The sequence below is a fragment of the Uloborus diversus genome, chromosome 7 (assembly GCF_026930045.1).
Source record: "Uloborus diversus isolate 005 chromosome 7, Udiv.v.3.1, whole genome shotgun sequence".
NCBI lineage: Eukaryota > Metazoa > Arthropoda > Arachnida > Araneae > Uloboridae > Uloborus > Uloborus diversus.
In genome coordinates, this window is record NC_072737.1 from 14,008,108 (window position 1) to 14,023,063 (window position 14,956).

The window sequence follows — 14,956 nt, forward strand, 5'->3', positions numbered from 1 at the left end:
TCGGTAGGAGAGAACACATAAACTACATTAGTATAGAGCATGAGAAAACTAGAGAGAAGAACATTCTAGTTGATTCTCAGACTTCTGAGTTGAGACATGCATTTCCAAGATTCTTCTGTATAATTGTTCTGTGTACAGTATAAGAAATAGTAATAACTTTGCAGGAAGCCCATCATTCATCAAATCAAAAACCATGTCCGAATTTCCTGCTGTACAAGAGCAATTAAAAATAATTTGGGTACGTTTAAAATCGTGCTATAAGCCCCGATTATCAAATGTTGTTAAATTGACTATACTGGGGGCAAACCTAATCTGGCAGCGTTTTAATGTTGTGATTAGTATTTGCTATTTGCGCTGCCTTCACCATGCAGCTACTTTTGGTTTGCCCAACATTTTGGAAGATTTATCTGCTTTTGCAAACTTAATGGCAAACTTGCGATAGTCAAAGTGGCTATAGGTACTTAGGAGGGACTCAATATTGACAAAATAATATGCAAGTACACTGTTATAACCAGAGGTGCCAGATAGGAGCAATTTTCAGCCTCAGGGTGCAAAGACGGAGCCACAGGGAGCCATGGAGGATAGGAAATATTGTTCCGATATCTTTTAGCACCTCAGTGGATGAAAGAAGGTAATGAAAGGCCATCAGCCCACGTAGTAGCCAATAGCTGAATCTTTTTCCTTCGAAAAGGTGCGCCGCTCGCACATGCGCTGTGCGTTCCGTTATAAGTTCAGTTTAGCCACTTTAATGGCGGACGACGATGCTGCAACAAAGTTGTTGGTACATTAAATTTTCACATTGATTAGACAACGAAACTGGATTAAAATTCAACATTTCTGTGACAAACCTTCAAAAACTTGCGTAAGTACAGGCTTTTAATCATGGTGTAACATTTAAGGCTTTCCAACAGGCTTTTAATGTTTTCAGAGTTGTGTTTCAACAAAGTAAACTGAGTATTACTTATTGTTTATAGTTAACCGTTTTAACATAGTGATGTATGGCTTTTTCTATCATGTGTAATAATATATGGTGTTGTCGCGTCAGCGGCCTCGCGGATTTTCCCCAAAAATTTTTATTGTTAGCTATACGAAATAATTAATAAGTAACCGGGATGAAAATGCAATGATTTAACTAACTGCTACAGCTGATACTCTAAATGTCTATCTTCTCAATAAAATAGCTGCGTAGCAAAGGAAGAAAAAAAAACGCTTTGAAAAGAAATCTCTGTGTGTTTTATGCCATGACTCATTACGTGAAAATATTTCGTTGGTGTTATTTCAAAAAAAAAAATGCAGTGTCTAGACGCGTTTATTTTTTTTTTCTTTCTAATTTCTGTTTCCAATGCTTTTTATTATGTAGGATGCTAAAAATTTGTTTTTATTTTTAATGTCAAATAAGTTCCTATTTAAAAAAGAAAAAAAAGTGCTTTTTTAGATTACTTATGTTCAAATATGATATTCAAATGTCGAACCATATATGCGTATCTATATTGTAACGGATTCGGTGCGACTTCCACTTTCTTGAAATGAAGACACAGTTCTTGATAAAAACACAGGAAATTTATTTACACTATGTACAGGAAAGATCTTCAACCACTGCTAAATTATTCATCAGCAATTAAGCAATTATCACACAACACCGTAAACTCAACGTTTACACACGTATTTACTTCCAAATACGAAAACAACACAGCGAAATGCCTCGCAATAAACAGAGCAAAAACGCTCTCAGTTCGAAATTCCAATCGAAACTAACTGTTTATCCATCGCTAACGGCTTAAATACACCGAAAAGAATTTTCTCAAATATTCCACACGCTTCTCGAAATGCGTTGACCGTTATCAAATTTTTATCAATGAACAAAAAGGGAATAGGGGTCGTATATTTTAGCCATATGAAAAAGGGGTTGTATATTCATTACGGGAAACTATTTACAGGTTACGTTACTACAATAATTACTATTTACAGGATTTGTAACATTGCCCCCTTCCTAAGGACTGCACGTCCCGGGCAGTACAATCCCCAGAAAGGGTGCCAAACTTCTATCACAAGTTTACCAATATACACATTAATTAATAACTAATAGTGCAAAGGAAACACAATAATAACAAGAAATATTACTAAACATTAAAAGCAAAAATTAATTATCTACAACTTTTATGTTATCAACCATGGTTGTTTACATAATACTCAAGAACTATGGCCATAGTATGGGGCTAACCGATCATAATGTACAACCCTAGGTTTTGCATTAGGTGATTTCTGGATCCTCACTACGACGTCATTTAGTCGGTTAAGGACTTTGTAGGGTCCATCCCAATGCGACTGCAATTTGGGTGACAGACCTTTCCGTCGGATGGGATTCCATAACCAAACCTTGTCGCCTTCGTTGAATTCATGTCCAGTAGACCTTGTGTCGTATCGGGTCTTCATCTTCTCCGCCGCGATGTTGATTCGCTCTCGTGCGAAGTTATGAACGTCTTCCAACCGGGCCTGGAGATCCTGGATGTACTCCTCAGGCGATGAAGGCGCATCCGGAGGACGACCGAAGACGAGATCACAAGGTAGCCGAAGCTCTCGTCCGAAGAGCATCTGAGATGGGGCAAATCCGGTAGTCTCGTGGACAGCACTGCGGTAGGCCAGCAGGAACAAAGGTAGCTTCTTGTCCCAATCCTGTTGATTTCTGGAGACCATAAGCGAGAGATTATTTAGGATTGTGCGGTTAAATCTCTCCACCATGCCGTCCGATTGTGGGTGTAGTGGTGTTGTCCTAGTTTTCTCAATTCCGAAAATTTGACATAGGCCCTTAAACACAGCAGAGATGAAATTCCTCCCTTGATCGGAATGAATCTGCAAAGGTGTTCCATATCTCGAGATCCAATGTTGGACTAGAGTCTCTGCTACGGTGGTAGCCTCTTGATCTGGAATGGGAAATGCTTCCGGCCATTTGGTGAAGTAGTCGATGGAAACAAGAATGTATTTGTTCCCATCAGCAGTTCTTGGAAGAGGACCCAGGATGTCGATCCCAATTCGTTCGAAAGGAGCTCCAACGTTGTACAGATGTAGCTTCCCTCTGCTTCTCTTCTTCGGTCCTTTACGAGCAGCACAGGCGTCACAAGAATGGCACCACTTCTCCACGTCATCCTTCGCCTTGCTCCAGAAGAAGCGCTCCCGAACTTTATTGAGGGTTTTCAAGACACCAAAATGTCCTCCAGTCGCACTACTATGTATTTCTTTCAGAACATCTGAAATCCTTGATCGGGGAAGTAGTAACTGCCACCTAGATGTTTTGCCGTCGTCAGATTCCCATTTCCGGTGTAGCACGCCGTTCCGTAAATGGAGTGAGTTCCATAAAGCCCAGTATCTTTTTGTTGCAGGACTGAAGATAGAAACGTCCTGCCAGCTAGGGCGTCGACTGTCACTTTCCATGAACTCTAAAATTGGTTTTATGTCGGGGTCTTCAAGTTGATCCTTTCGAACTTGGTCGTCACTCCATGGATCAGGTTCTGATGATATTGGAGTCACTGTCACCTGATAGGCGGTAGAGCTAGTCGTTCCATACTGTTTCTCGATTCGGGAACAATAGTGGCAGTTCTCAGGACAGGGTCTCCTTGATAAAGCGTCAGCATTACCGTGAGATAACCCTTTTCGATGCTTGATTTCCATGTCATATTCCTGGAGCCGCTGTATCCATCTGGCTATCTGGCCTTCCGGATTTTTGAAGTTCAAAAGCCAAGTTAATGAGGCATGATCTGTCCGAAGCAGAAATTTTCGGCCGTAGAGGTAATGATGGAAGTGTTCTACAGCTTTCACTATGGCCAGTAGCTCCTTTCTGGTGACGCAGTAATTTCGCTCCGATTTTGATAAGCATTTGCTCCAGTAAGCGATGACATGTTCATTTCCGTCAATTTCTTGGGATAAAACAGCTCCGATGCCCTCGTTGCTCGCATCAGTGTCCAGGATGAAGGATTTTTCAGGCTGAGGATAGGCGAGGATAGGCATTGATGTTAAAGCCTCCTTCAGTCGTAGAAATGCATCTTCGCATTCTTTGGACCATTCAAACTTTTGCTTGCTCTCCGTCAGCTTATGCAAAGGTCGTGCAATGTTGGAAAAACCCTTTACAAACTTCCTGTAGTACGTGCAGAGCCCCAGGAAACTTCGCAGCTGATGGATGTCTTCGGGACGACTCCAACTCTTGACTGCCGATACCTTTTCTGGATCGGTTTGTACACCTTCAGAAGAGATGATGTGACCAAGGTAGTTCACTTCCCGGCGGAACAAATTACATTTGGACGGGCTTAACTTCAGATTGGCTTCCTTAAGCTTTTGCAGCACCTTCCTAAGATTTGCCAGATGTTCTTCGAAACTGCGTCCCACGATGATGATATCGTCTAAGTAGACCAGACAGGATTCGCAGGAAAGTCCTCTTAACACTGTCTCCATAAGACGCTCGAACGTAGCTGGTGCATTGCAGAGGCCGAAGGGCATCACTTTAAACTGCCATAAGCCTTGTCCAGTTGTAAACGCTGTCTTCTCTCGGTCATCAGGGTGTATCTCAACCTGCCAGTAGCCGCTCTTCAAATCCAGGGTCGAAAACCACTTGTGTCCGGAAAGAGTGTCCAAGGTGTCGTCTATCCGTGGAAGAGGGTAACTGTCTTTCTTGGTGATTTCATTCAGCCGTCGGTAATCGACACAAAATCTGGTGGAGCCATCTTTCTTTCGGACCAAGACGATGGGAGAGGCCCAAGGACTGGATGAAGGTTCGATTACATCATTCTCCTTCATCTCTTTCAGAAGGGTTTCAACCTCTTCCTTCTTAGCGAACGGTAGTCGTCTTGGATGCTGTTTAATAGGGGGGTGTTCTCCAGTGTAAATCCTATGCTGCGTTAAATTCGTACGGCCAACATCCTCCGATGTAGATGAAAACAGATGCTTGAAGTCGTCCACCAATTGTTCCGCAGCAGTTCTTTGATCCTTCGATAAGGGTGCACTCCCAATTAACTTCGATGTCAAGGACTCAGAAGACACATTCTCGGGGGAATTGATTCTTCTAATGATGCAGTTTACTGGAGTACAAGTTGCTAACACTTCACCTTTCCGGATATTCCTTGGCCTTTCACTCACGTTGGCGACTCTCACAGGAATTACATCCTTAGAAAGGTCCACAAGCGTAGATGCTACCAGCACTCCTTTTAAGTAATTGCTTAGGTTAGGGTATTCAATGATTCCAAATCGAAAGCTATTGCTTTCTGCAAGGGAGCCAGGTATTAATGATTCTGACCTTGAGGGGATCGATATATCTGTTTGGGCTATTATTTGATGAGCGGATTTTATATCACTTTCTGCAGGGAAAACGGCTATGTCTTCTCTCATCGAGTGCAGCTCATTAGTCTTGAAGTCGAGAGTGAAGTCATATTTCTTCAAAAAGTCCAATCCGAGAATGAAGGGGTCCGTGATGTTAGCGACGAATGCCGTATGATGGTAGGTGGCATTCCCAAACACTATTTCCAAGTCCACTTTACCGTCAATCTCGATCTTGTCACCTGTCACAGTCTGGAGACTTACGCGTGGCGATGTCCACAGCAGTTTCAATCCAAATTCACGAGCCACATCTGTCCTAATGATTGTCACATTGGCTCCAGTGTCAACAATCAGTCTGCAGGGGTTCCCATTTACATGTGCGTAAATGAAAAGTCCATCACTGCCACTACTAGAAGAGGAAATCTGCAGAGCTTTAGTGGTGGTGATTTCCTTCCCTCGCGTAGCTTGGCGAGTAGGACAACTCCTTCGCAGGTGTCCTTCACTACCGCATTTCCAGCACTTCTGCTCTTGTTTCTTTTGGGCTGTTATGTTGCTCAGATGTCTTGTCAAGTCACCGAGTTGTCTCTCAAGTTCAGCGAGGTGGGACGACCTGGAATCAGACTCATCAGCTTCCTGAGTCCGGATTAGATGGCGATCCACACGGGTTGCTTCTTGGGCGGCCTCGTATCTCATCGCATACACAACAGCAGAATTCAGGTCTTTGACATCCGCCATCCGTAGAGCTTTCTGGATTTCCGGATCTCGAACCCCGTCGATGTAGTAGTTGAGTGCCAGGTTGTCTCGAACATCCGCAGGGCAGTCGTAAAAAGCAAGATGAGACAGTCTCTCGATGTCCGCCGCAAGCTCTTGCAGGGTTTCCCCAGTTTTCTGGAAACGGGACTTCAACTGGAGTCGGCTGAAATCTTTCTGGCACTTCTCACCGAAGCGAAGCTCCAACGCAGCTGTGAGGGCGGCGAAATCCAGGCGCTGGCTGTCCGGAAGGGTCTGGAGAATGTCCGCTGCGTCACCTCTCAGGGATGCTGCAAGATGACAGGCCTTGGTAGCAGAGTCCCATCCGTTCGCTTCCGCCACTATCATGAATTGAGTTTTGTAAACTTGCCACGAAGTTTTCCCATCAAATGTGGCAAGTTTAATGGACGGTCGAGCAACCGATGTGGGAGCGCCAAACTGTACAGAGCTGCTTTCCGCGGTCGCCAATCTCCTTTCCACGTCCTTAAAGATCTCTTTAAATAGATGAAATCTTCTATCTTCATCTTCAAATTTATTTTCTACAGCATTGAATCGGCTTTCAACGGTATTAAATTTTTCTTCAATAGCATCAACTCGATGCTCTATGTCATTAAATTTATTTTCCATCACAGTCTTTACCGAAATAAGGTCGTTTTTAATTTCTTCTTGGTTAGACGTTAAGTCCTTTTTCAGCACCGTTAAATCGCTTTTTAACTGGTCTTGATTTGCCAACATACTTGCAGTCAGATCACTTTTTAATTGTTCTTGATTAGCCGCCATATCATTTTTTAATTGTTCTTGATTAGCCGCCATATCATTTTTTAATTGTTCTTGATTAGCCGCCATATCATTTTTTAATTGTTCTTGATTTGCAGTAAAACTTTCAGTCAAATCACTTTTTAATTGGTCTTGATTAGCCGCCAATTCCTTTTTAACAGAGTTGATTGCATCAAGCAGTTGTTTTAATTGTTCATCCATTGCGCGAGTAATCACCATAGAATTAAAGTCCAAATTCAAAAAGTTTTTATGAAGAAATGTCCAAAGTCACACTTACTGCAAGAAAGTCCTGAAGTAGCCCCACGTTGGGCGCCAAATTGTAACGGATTCGGTGCGACTTCCACTTTCTTGAAATGAAGACACAGTTCTTGATAAAAACACAGGAAATTTATTTACACTATGTACAGGAAAGATCTTCAACCACTGCTAAATTATTCATCAGCAATTAAGCAATTATCACACAACACCGTAAACTCAACGTTTACACACGTATTTACTTCCAAATACGAAAACAACACAGCGAAATGCCTCGCAATAAACAGAGCAAAAACGCTCTCAGTTCGAAATTCCAATCGAAACTAACTGTTTATCCATCGCTAACGGCTTAAATACACCGAAAAGAATTTTCTCAAATATTCCACACGCTTCTCGAAATGCGTTGACCGTTATCAAATTTTTATCAATGAACAAAAAGGGAATAGGGGTCGTATATTTTAGCCATATGAAAAAGGGGTTGTATATTCATTACGGGAAACTATTTACAGGTTACGTTACTACAATAATTACTATTTACAGGATTTGTAACAATATGTTACGCCTGATTAAAACATTTTGAATGTTTATGAAACGCCTGCAATTGATGAAACGATTTGATTTTTCCGTGATTGTAATATAACTGAATATTTTTGGCTGTGCCTGTAAATTATCCATAAATGCCTAATTTTTGGTACCATGCTGTAGTAAATGTCAATATTATTCAAAACTACTGAACAATCCAAGGGTTACAACTCGAATAGAGGACTTGAAGTCACATGAACTCTTCTAAATTATGTTGGAAAGTCTGAAATGTGATCAAAAGCCTTAAATGACAAGTTTTAATCCAAAATCAATTCAATGTGAAAAACGTACCAAGACATTGTATATCATAGACCCAAACAATAAACACAATAATATTCAAAAAACGCACACAATACGGGGGGTGGGGAGAGGATCTACTGTAGAAATCAGTTAAGGGTGCCATTTATCTTTCCGAAGGTTCCTTCTCTTCACCCCCTCTGTCTGTCTTTTAAAAGATGCCCATTTTTCACCTTTGTAAAAGGTGCGATTTCGTTTCCGTATTGGATGTCGCTGGTGAACAAGCGTTTCACCCCTGAAAGGTGCCGAAAGCAACCTGTAGTTTTAACAGTGTATCGTAAGAATAAAGTTTTATTAGCGTCAATAAATCATCGTGAGCCTGGGTGGAAACTTACATGGATTGTATGGTGGGTCTTCCAAAGCGCTCGTGGGGCATTTGAGGCTCCAGCATTCCTCAGGAGGAGGATCCCAAGTGGATTCGCAGTAGAAAGGATGGTCGGAATTCGTCTCGAAACTAGCAGGCTCATTCATGTCCTGCAAGTAGAATTTTACTTCAATCACTCCCGCACCCCTCTTCTAGAAAAATCAGACCACCTCACAGTGTTTCGATTAGTATAAGCTAGAAGGACAAAAGTCATGTTCAAAATTCTAAACTTTGGTATTGGGGTAATGCAAACAATAAACCAAAACTTGATACTTAGCTATTTGTTTATGTCTAACTCCCTTCCGCCACGTGAGTAATAAGGTTCAAAGATACGTATCCGTTTGTAATTGAATAAATCAGTTGAGATCCAGACATCTTTTCATCACACAAAATTAAAGTGTTCCTAACTTCATATGATTTTATTGTTCAAGATGGATATTTTTTATACAATTAAGTGCTTTTTTTCCTAATTTAACTAATCTATTTGATAGTTAAACAATATTAAAATTTTTTTAAAGATGAACGACGGATTTTTTTGCCTGTTTCAAAACTTTCAAGTGGTGTCAATGACTTGTACCCATTTGTACCCGGGCTAAAATTTTTTATATGGTAGCTACAGCTTTCCCATTAATAATAAGATGTATTGTAGTCAGCACACTTGTGTACAACATATTTTTTTTTACCCATAGCATTGGATGCTTCAATAATTCTTCAAAGAAATCCCTACTCGTAAGAAAGTATTCTAGAAATAAAAAAGTATGTTGTACTAGAGTGTGCTGACTATAATACGCCTTATTAATAATGGGAAAAGTGCAGCTATTGTATACAGAAAATTAGGGCCAGGTAAAATCCTTACCATCACTTGAAAGATTTTAAACAAGGAAAGACTCCTTCGTTTATATTCAAAACAATTTTTAATGTTGTTTAATTATCACATAGAGTAATTAAATTAGGGAAAAAAGCACTTACTAGTATAAGTGCTATCCATCTTGAACAATTAAATCATGTGAATTTAGGAGCTCTTTAATTTTGTTTGATGAAATGATGAATTCTGAAATTGACTTTTGTCCAGCTGGCTTGTATTAAATCGAAACACTGTGCACCTGGTTCGTAGATTCTGGTTAGTCGGAATTCATCTCGAAGCTAGCAGGCTCATTCATGTCCTGCAAGTCGAGTTTTACTTTAATCAGTCCCAATCCTCTCTTCAAGATGAATCAGACCACCTTGTTTATTGATTCTGGTTATGTGGATTTTTGGTATTGTGGTATTTTTCGGAAGTTTATGTTCGTAAAAAAAAAAAAAAAAATCAATTTTTCCAGCTGTTTTGAAATAAGATCATCGAGAGCTTCCAGGTTCTTTCTTTTTTTACTAGGTTCTCCATCGTTTGCCAAACTAAATAACTAACATCATTAAATAACAAACAGAACTAAATGAAGTGTTGACAACAGTTTATTCAGTCTAGCATTTATAATTCTGTGATCTAGCTTAACACTTCATGCTATGTTTGGCGGCGCATAGGACATTCGTTTATTCTTTTTTTCCCTCTTAAATTAATCATGAAGCATCCTTGACGGATGCAAAGAATAACAATTATTCTCTGTAACTGTCAAAAGAGAAATAAACAAATCGAACATAAAACCCCTTCACGATCAAAAATCTTCTAAACACCATTGAAAAATTAAAAAAAATTTAAACTTGAAATTCAAGGAACAATTTGAAGATTCATAAAAAAAATTATTTTTTTTAAATATAATTTTGCTTTTTTATATATATATACTGTCGGCCCCGTTTAATCGAAGATCGTTGGTTCCAAGAAATATTATTCGATAAAGCTGGGTATTTGATTAACAGGGGAAATTTTATTTACCTCTTTAAATTGACAACATTTGTCAAAACGTAACACTAATAATAAATAGCTAGCTATATATAGGGAATAGTTAATGTTATTGCTAAAAAGTTTTTGAAATAAACTAAAACAAAATAGTTCAATAATTAGTAACCATACTAGTACGCATGGAAATTATAAAAAAGTAACCTACAAATTGAGTTAAGAAATATTTGTTTTAGCACCTTTTTTCAGTACGTTATTTTTTTGAAAAATTCCATAATAAGAAAGTTCTTGCTCAAGGTCTTTTGGGAACCCTTTTCTGTCCCCTTTTTCCCCCTCCTCGTCTACCGTATCTAACATTTAATATTTATCAATTTCTCATTGTCTAAAACGTGCATATTTATTTGTGTTATCTAACTTAATTATCGACTGCAGTTTTTTTTGTAATAACAAAGGCAAAATAAATTTAAAATAGCAGTAGAAACGTTTTGATGTAATATGAATGTTGTTTTGCCTGCATTCAACGATAATAATTGTTCTTACTTAATTTCTTTCTATTTTATTTAACATTTTTCTCATAAAAAATATTTGCTAAATCTGGTTAATATTATTCAATTATCCGGGGAAATTATTCGATTAAGCGGAGATCTTTAACATTGTGTCTACTGGGAAATATTCGGTTCCAGGAGGTTTTATTTGTATCAGCGGGGTATTCGTATATCCGTTACCCGATTAAGCGGGGCTGACAGTGTATTCTCATTGGCAAGCATTGAAAAATAAATTATTTTGTAAGGAAAAATGTTAACATTCACTAGGCTATATTTTTGATTTAGTACATTACTTACAATCCACAGTCCATCAAACGCTAACGTATCATGATACTTTACGATGCTTTCTGTCCACCAATCAGCTGTTTCATCGCGGAAGAAGTTCGGGAAGGCAACCACATCAGCTGGCCACACCTAGAGGTATTTGACAAAAAAAGATGTGTGTGACATACATAAAGTGCAACAGGTATATAAAGTTAATTGTGAAAATATTTTTAAAACGAACTGAAGTGTGGTGCATCACATAACTTCCCTTTAATCCAATTTTAATGTCATTTTCCCATTATTGGCAATTTTATTGTGATTCAATAGTTTACTCTCTAAATATCACCACTAGTGGCCAAATTGGAACCAGATTTTTTAAAAAAATCACTAAATTTGTCTCCAATTTGGCGACAAAACTTGGCGACCAAAAGACTGGCGATACACCGCCAAGTGTCCGCCAAAGTATAACACCACTTGAGTACACATTGAAATTAACAATGATCAAAAAGGGGCAAAAGACCCCTTTAGAAACACCGGAATGCAACCAAAAGAGGAGGTGCACAACTAGACCCACTAGGAGTCTACATACAAAATTTCAACTTTCTAGGACATGCCGTTCTTGAGTTATGCGACATACATACGCACATACTCACATACATACGTACATACGATGTCACGAGAAAAGTCGTTGTAATTAACTCGGGGAATGTCAAAATGGATACTAATCCAGGGGTGAGCAAAATGGAAATGAAGGCCGAATTTTGAGTGAAATTTTTTTCGCGAATACAATACTTCCTTTTTTGTAAAAGGAAGTAAAAAGGACTATTCTTTTAAAAATCCAAGTTTAACTAGTAAGTAAAAGAAAATTAATCGCTATTAAAATTCAAATGTGCTAAAGAAACTGTCGACATTACTGAGGTTATATTTTTCTGAAAAACATTATTATTGAACAAAAAAAAAAAAACTCTTCGAATTTCTAAATTCTTTCAGTACAGTTGACGCCGGTTAGTTGAATCAACCGCTTTAATGGATCAAATTGTCAAGGTTAATTGAATCAACCCCTTTAATGAATCAAATTGTCAAGGTTAATTGAATCAACCGCTTGAATGAATCAATATGTCAAGGTTAATTGAATCAACCGCTTCAATGAATCAAATTGTCAAGAACAGAATAAAATTTAACCAGCTGTAATTAGCTATAATATATATTTTAATACCAGCTTTATGAAATTAGCCACTTTATTAAATCAGCCGCTTTATGGAATCACTAGTGGTACCCGCACGGTTTTGCCCGTAGTTGAAAATTAAAAGGTCATTCGGTTCGCCTGTATATTTACAAATAACGGATGACGAATTTCTCGCCAGTTGGCTATGTTCATTCACTCTCCCATTCCACGTCATGATAATTTCGTAATTTACTTGTCCATCTTATGATAATTTTGTTCCGGAAAGTGTTCTTAAAATTGAAATAGAAAAAGAACAAAATCGAATTTTCGAAATATCGCTTCGAGATGCACACCCCCATGCTACAAACTAACTTTGTGCCAAATTTTATGAAAATCGGCTGAACGATCTAGGCGCTATGCGCGTCACAGACATCCTACAGACATCCAGATATCCAGACAGAGAGACTTTGAACTTATTAGTAAAGAAAACTGTTTCGGTCAAACGTTATTCATATAAGCAGCGGCAACTGTACATTTCCTTTGTCTTAAATAATTAGTAATACATTAATTGTAGGATTTTTTTCCTTACTTTGGCGTCCCGGGTCTTTTTTCTGACTTTCTGCAAATTTTCCAGTACCTGAACTTTTTGAAGATAAGCCCCGAATATCAGGTGATAATCTTTAGCTTATTACCCAGATATTGCTTTCAGTTTGTGGAGCAGAGTTGCATTCTGTGGATTCTTCGGTAGATTCTCAATTTTGCTCCAAGTGTAAATATATTCTAAACTTGGAGCCGCCAGCAAAAAACAGACATCTCAGATGCACACTAAGGAAGTGTGGTTAATACATTCTGTAATAGGTAGGATTAGTAAGAACGCGCAAGCAGTATTTTTTACTGCCTGAGCGTTCGTGCTGATCCTACCAACTACAAAATGAAGTGTTCTGTTTCCGCTTCCAGTTCATCCGCCTTCTGTCGGTAGCACAACTATATTTGCTTGTATAAAAAGAGGCTCAAAGCCTAAAGTTAGCGTTTTGTAAGGTGATTTCGCCGTTCCTGAGAATAGAATGACCATAAGGTTAATGTGCCAGAAATATGGTTATGTTGTTACATAGAAGGTAGTGTGAAGCAAAGGGATGCAAGTGGCAAAATTAAAAATTTTGGAGATACTCAGTACAAATGGTAGGTGAACCTCTCCTCTGTCTTGGAGCAAGAGAAGGTACTAGTAGCTCTTGTAGGTGCCGCTGTATAGCATGATTTAGAAAAAAATTTCAAGGAAAGTCTACCTAGGATCTGAGCTTTAAACGCGTTTTACTCGAAACTTAAAATAATCCTCTTGCATCGCTTTGCTTCTCACTGCCTCATATGGCTTTATTCAGGACTAGTGATACCCGCACGGCTTTGCCCGTAATAGAAAAATCATAAGGTCTTTTGGTTCGCCTGAATATTTACAAATAATGTATGGTGAATTTTCTCGCCAGTTGGCTTGCACCCATGTTACGGTTCCACGTTATGATCATTTCGTATCTCGCCAATTGGCTTGTGCCCATGTTACGGTTCCACGTTATGATAATTTCGTAATTTACTCATCCATCTTATGATATTTTTTTCTTAAAATTGGAATAGAAAAAGAGCCACATCGAATTTTCGAAAAATCGCTTCGAGATGCACACCCTCATGCTACATACTAACTTTGTGCCAAATTTCCTGAAAATCGGCCGAACGGTTTAGGCACTATGCGCGTCACAGACATCCTACAGACATCCAGACATCCTCCGGACAGAGAGACTTTCAGCTTTATTATTAGTAAAGAAGATCTATGGATAAAAGGCATACAGAGAAGAAATCCATAGATAAAAGGCAGCCAAAAATAGGAAAAGTAACTATATTAAACAATTGAACATACAAAAAAAAACAACAATTTAAAATCAAAAAGAAATCTGTAAAGTAGAGGATTTTACAATTGTAGCAGAGTCAAAGAGAAAGTCATTTCAGGAAGTCCATGACTGATCGCGAAGACCAATAAAGCTTTCCGAGTAATTTTAGCTTTTGATCAGTTGGGTCAAATTTAGAGCAGGAGAGGAGATGAGCTGCATTGATGTTGCCAGAACCGCAAATTAGACAGGTACTAGATGTTAAGATACCTATCTTTTGGAGCAGCTCAGTCAGGCAATCATGGGCAGGGCTGTTTGGTTTAAAGCGCGTTGGTTTAGACCATGGTTTAAACCGCGGTTTAACATTAAACGTTGTTTAACAATTAATTCATAAAATCTTTATGATTTTTCTAAAATAAAATTGTTTTTCTTAAAAATAGTGTTTAAACCAAATAAACCCGGTTTAAACCAAAAAAATCTGGTTTAAACAAAAAAAAACTGGTTTAAACCAAAAAAAACCTGGTTTAAACCAAAAGAAACCTGGTTTAAACCAAAAAAACCTAGTTTAAACCAAAAAAAACGGGTTCTTTTTTTACCAACCCTGATAATGGCATGTAGAGAGCCTAGGAAGGGCAACCCTCGGGCTTCCGCTCGAGGTTTGTTACAGTAAGTCCTCCAGATCTCTTGAATTTCGACTCAAGGTTTGCCTTTCGAATTGGCTTTGTTTACAGCCGTAAGTCGATCTTGAATTTGGTTTTTGCAGAAACGAGTAAGTAATTCACTAAGAATAGGACCGTTCACTAGGCGATCTAGAGATCCTTGCTGAAATATGCTTATTTCCTAATGAAATTTGTTACTAAAAATCCAAAAAGAACAAGTTGAAACATGAAATACGAGGGCAAATCAAAAAGTCTTTGCGTCTATTTTTTTAGGCTGTGAATAAAAAGCAAACAA

The 14,956-nt window shown here is 38.6% G+C and overlaps 1 protein-coding gene across 1 annotated transcript in view; it reads right to left on the reverse strand.

The window, feature by feature from the left end:
* The window catches only part of LOC129226271 (maltase-glucoamylase-like), a 70,312-nt gene that overhangs the window by 27,202 nt on the left and 28,154 nt on the right, over positions 1-14,956 (reverse strand). The window contains exons 9-10 of the mRNA XM_054860872.1: positions 11,000-11,116; positions 8,298-8,436 (exon numbers count right to left, since the gene is read on the reverse strand). Coding sequence (XP_054716847.1) covers positions 8,298-8,436; positions 11,000-11,116 — 256 coding nt within the window. The remainder of the gene's footprint in view (positions 1-8,297; positions 8,437-10,999; positions 11,117-14,956) is intronic.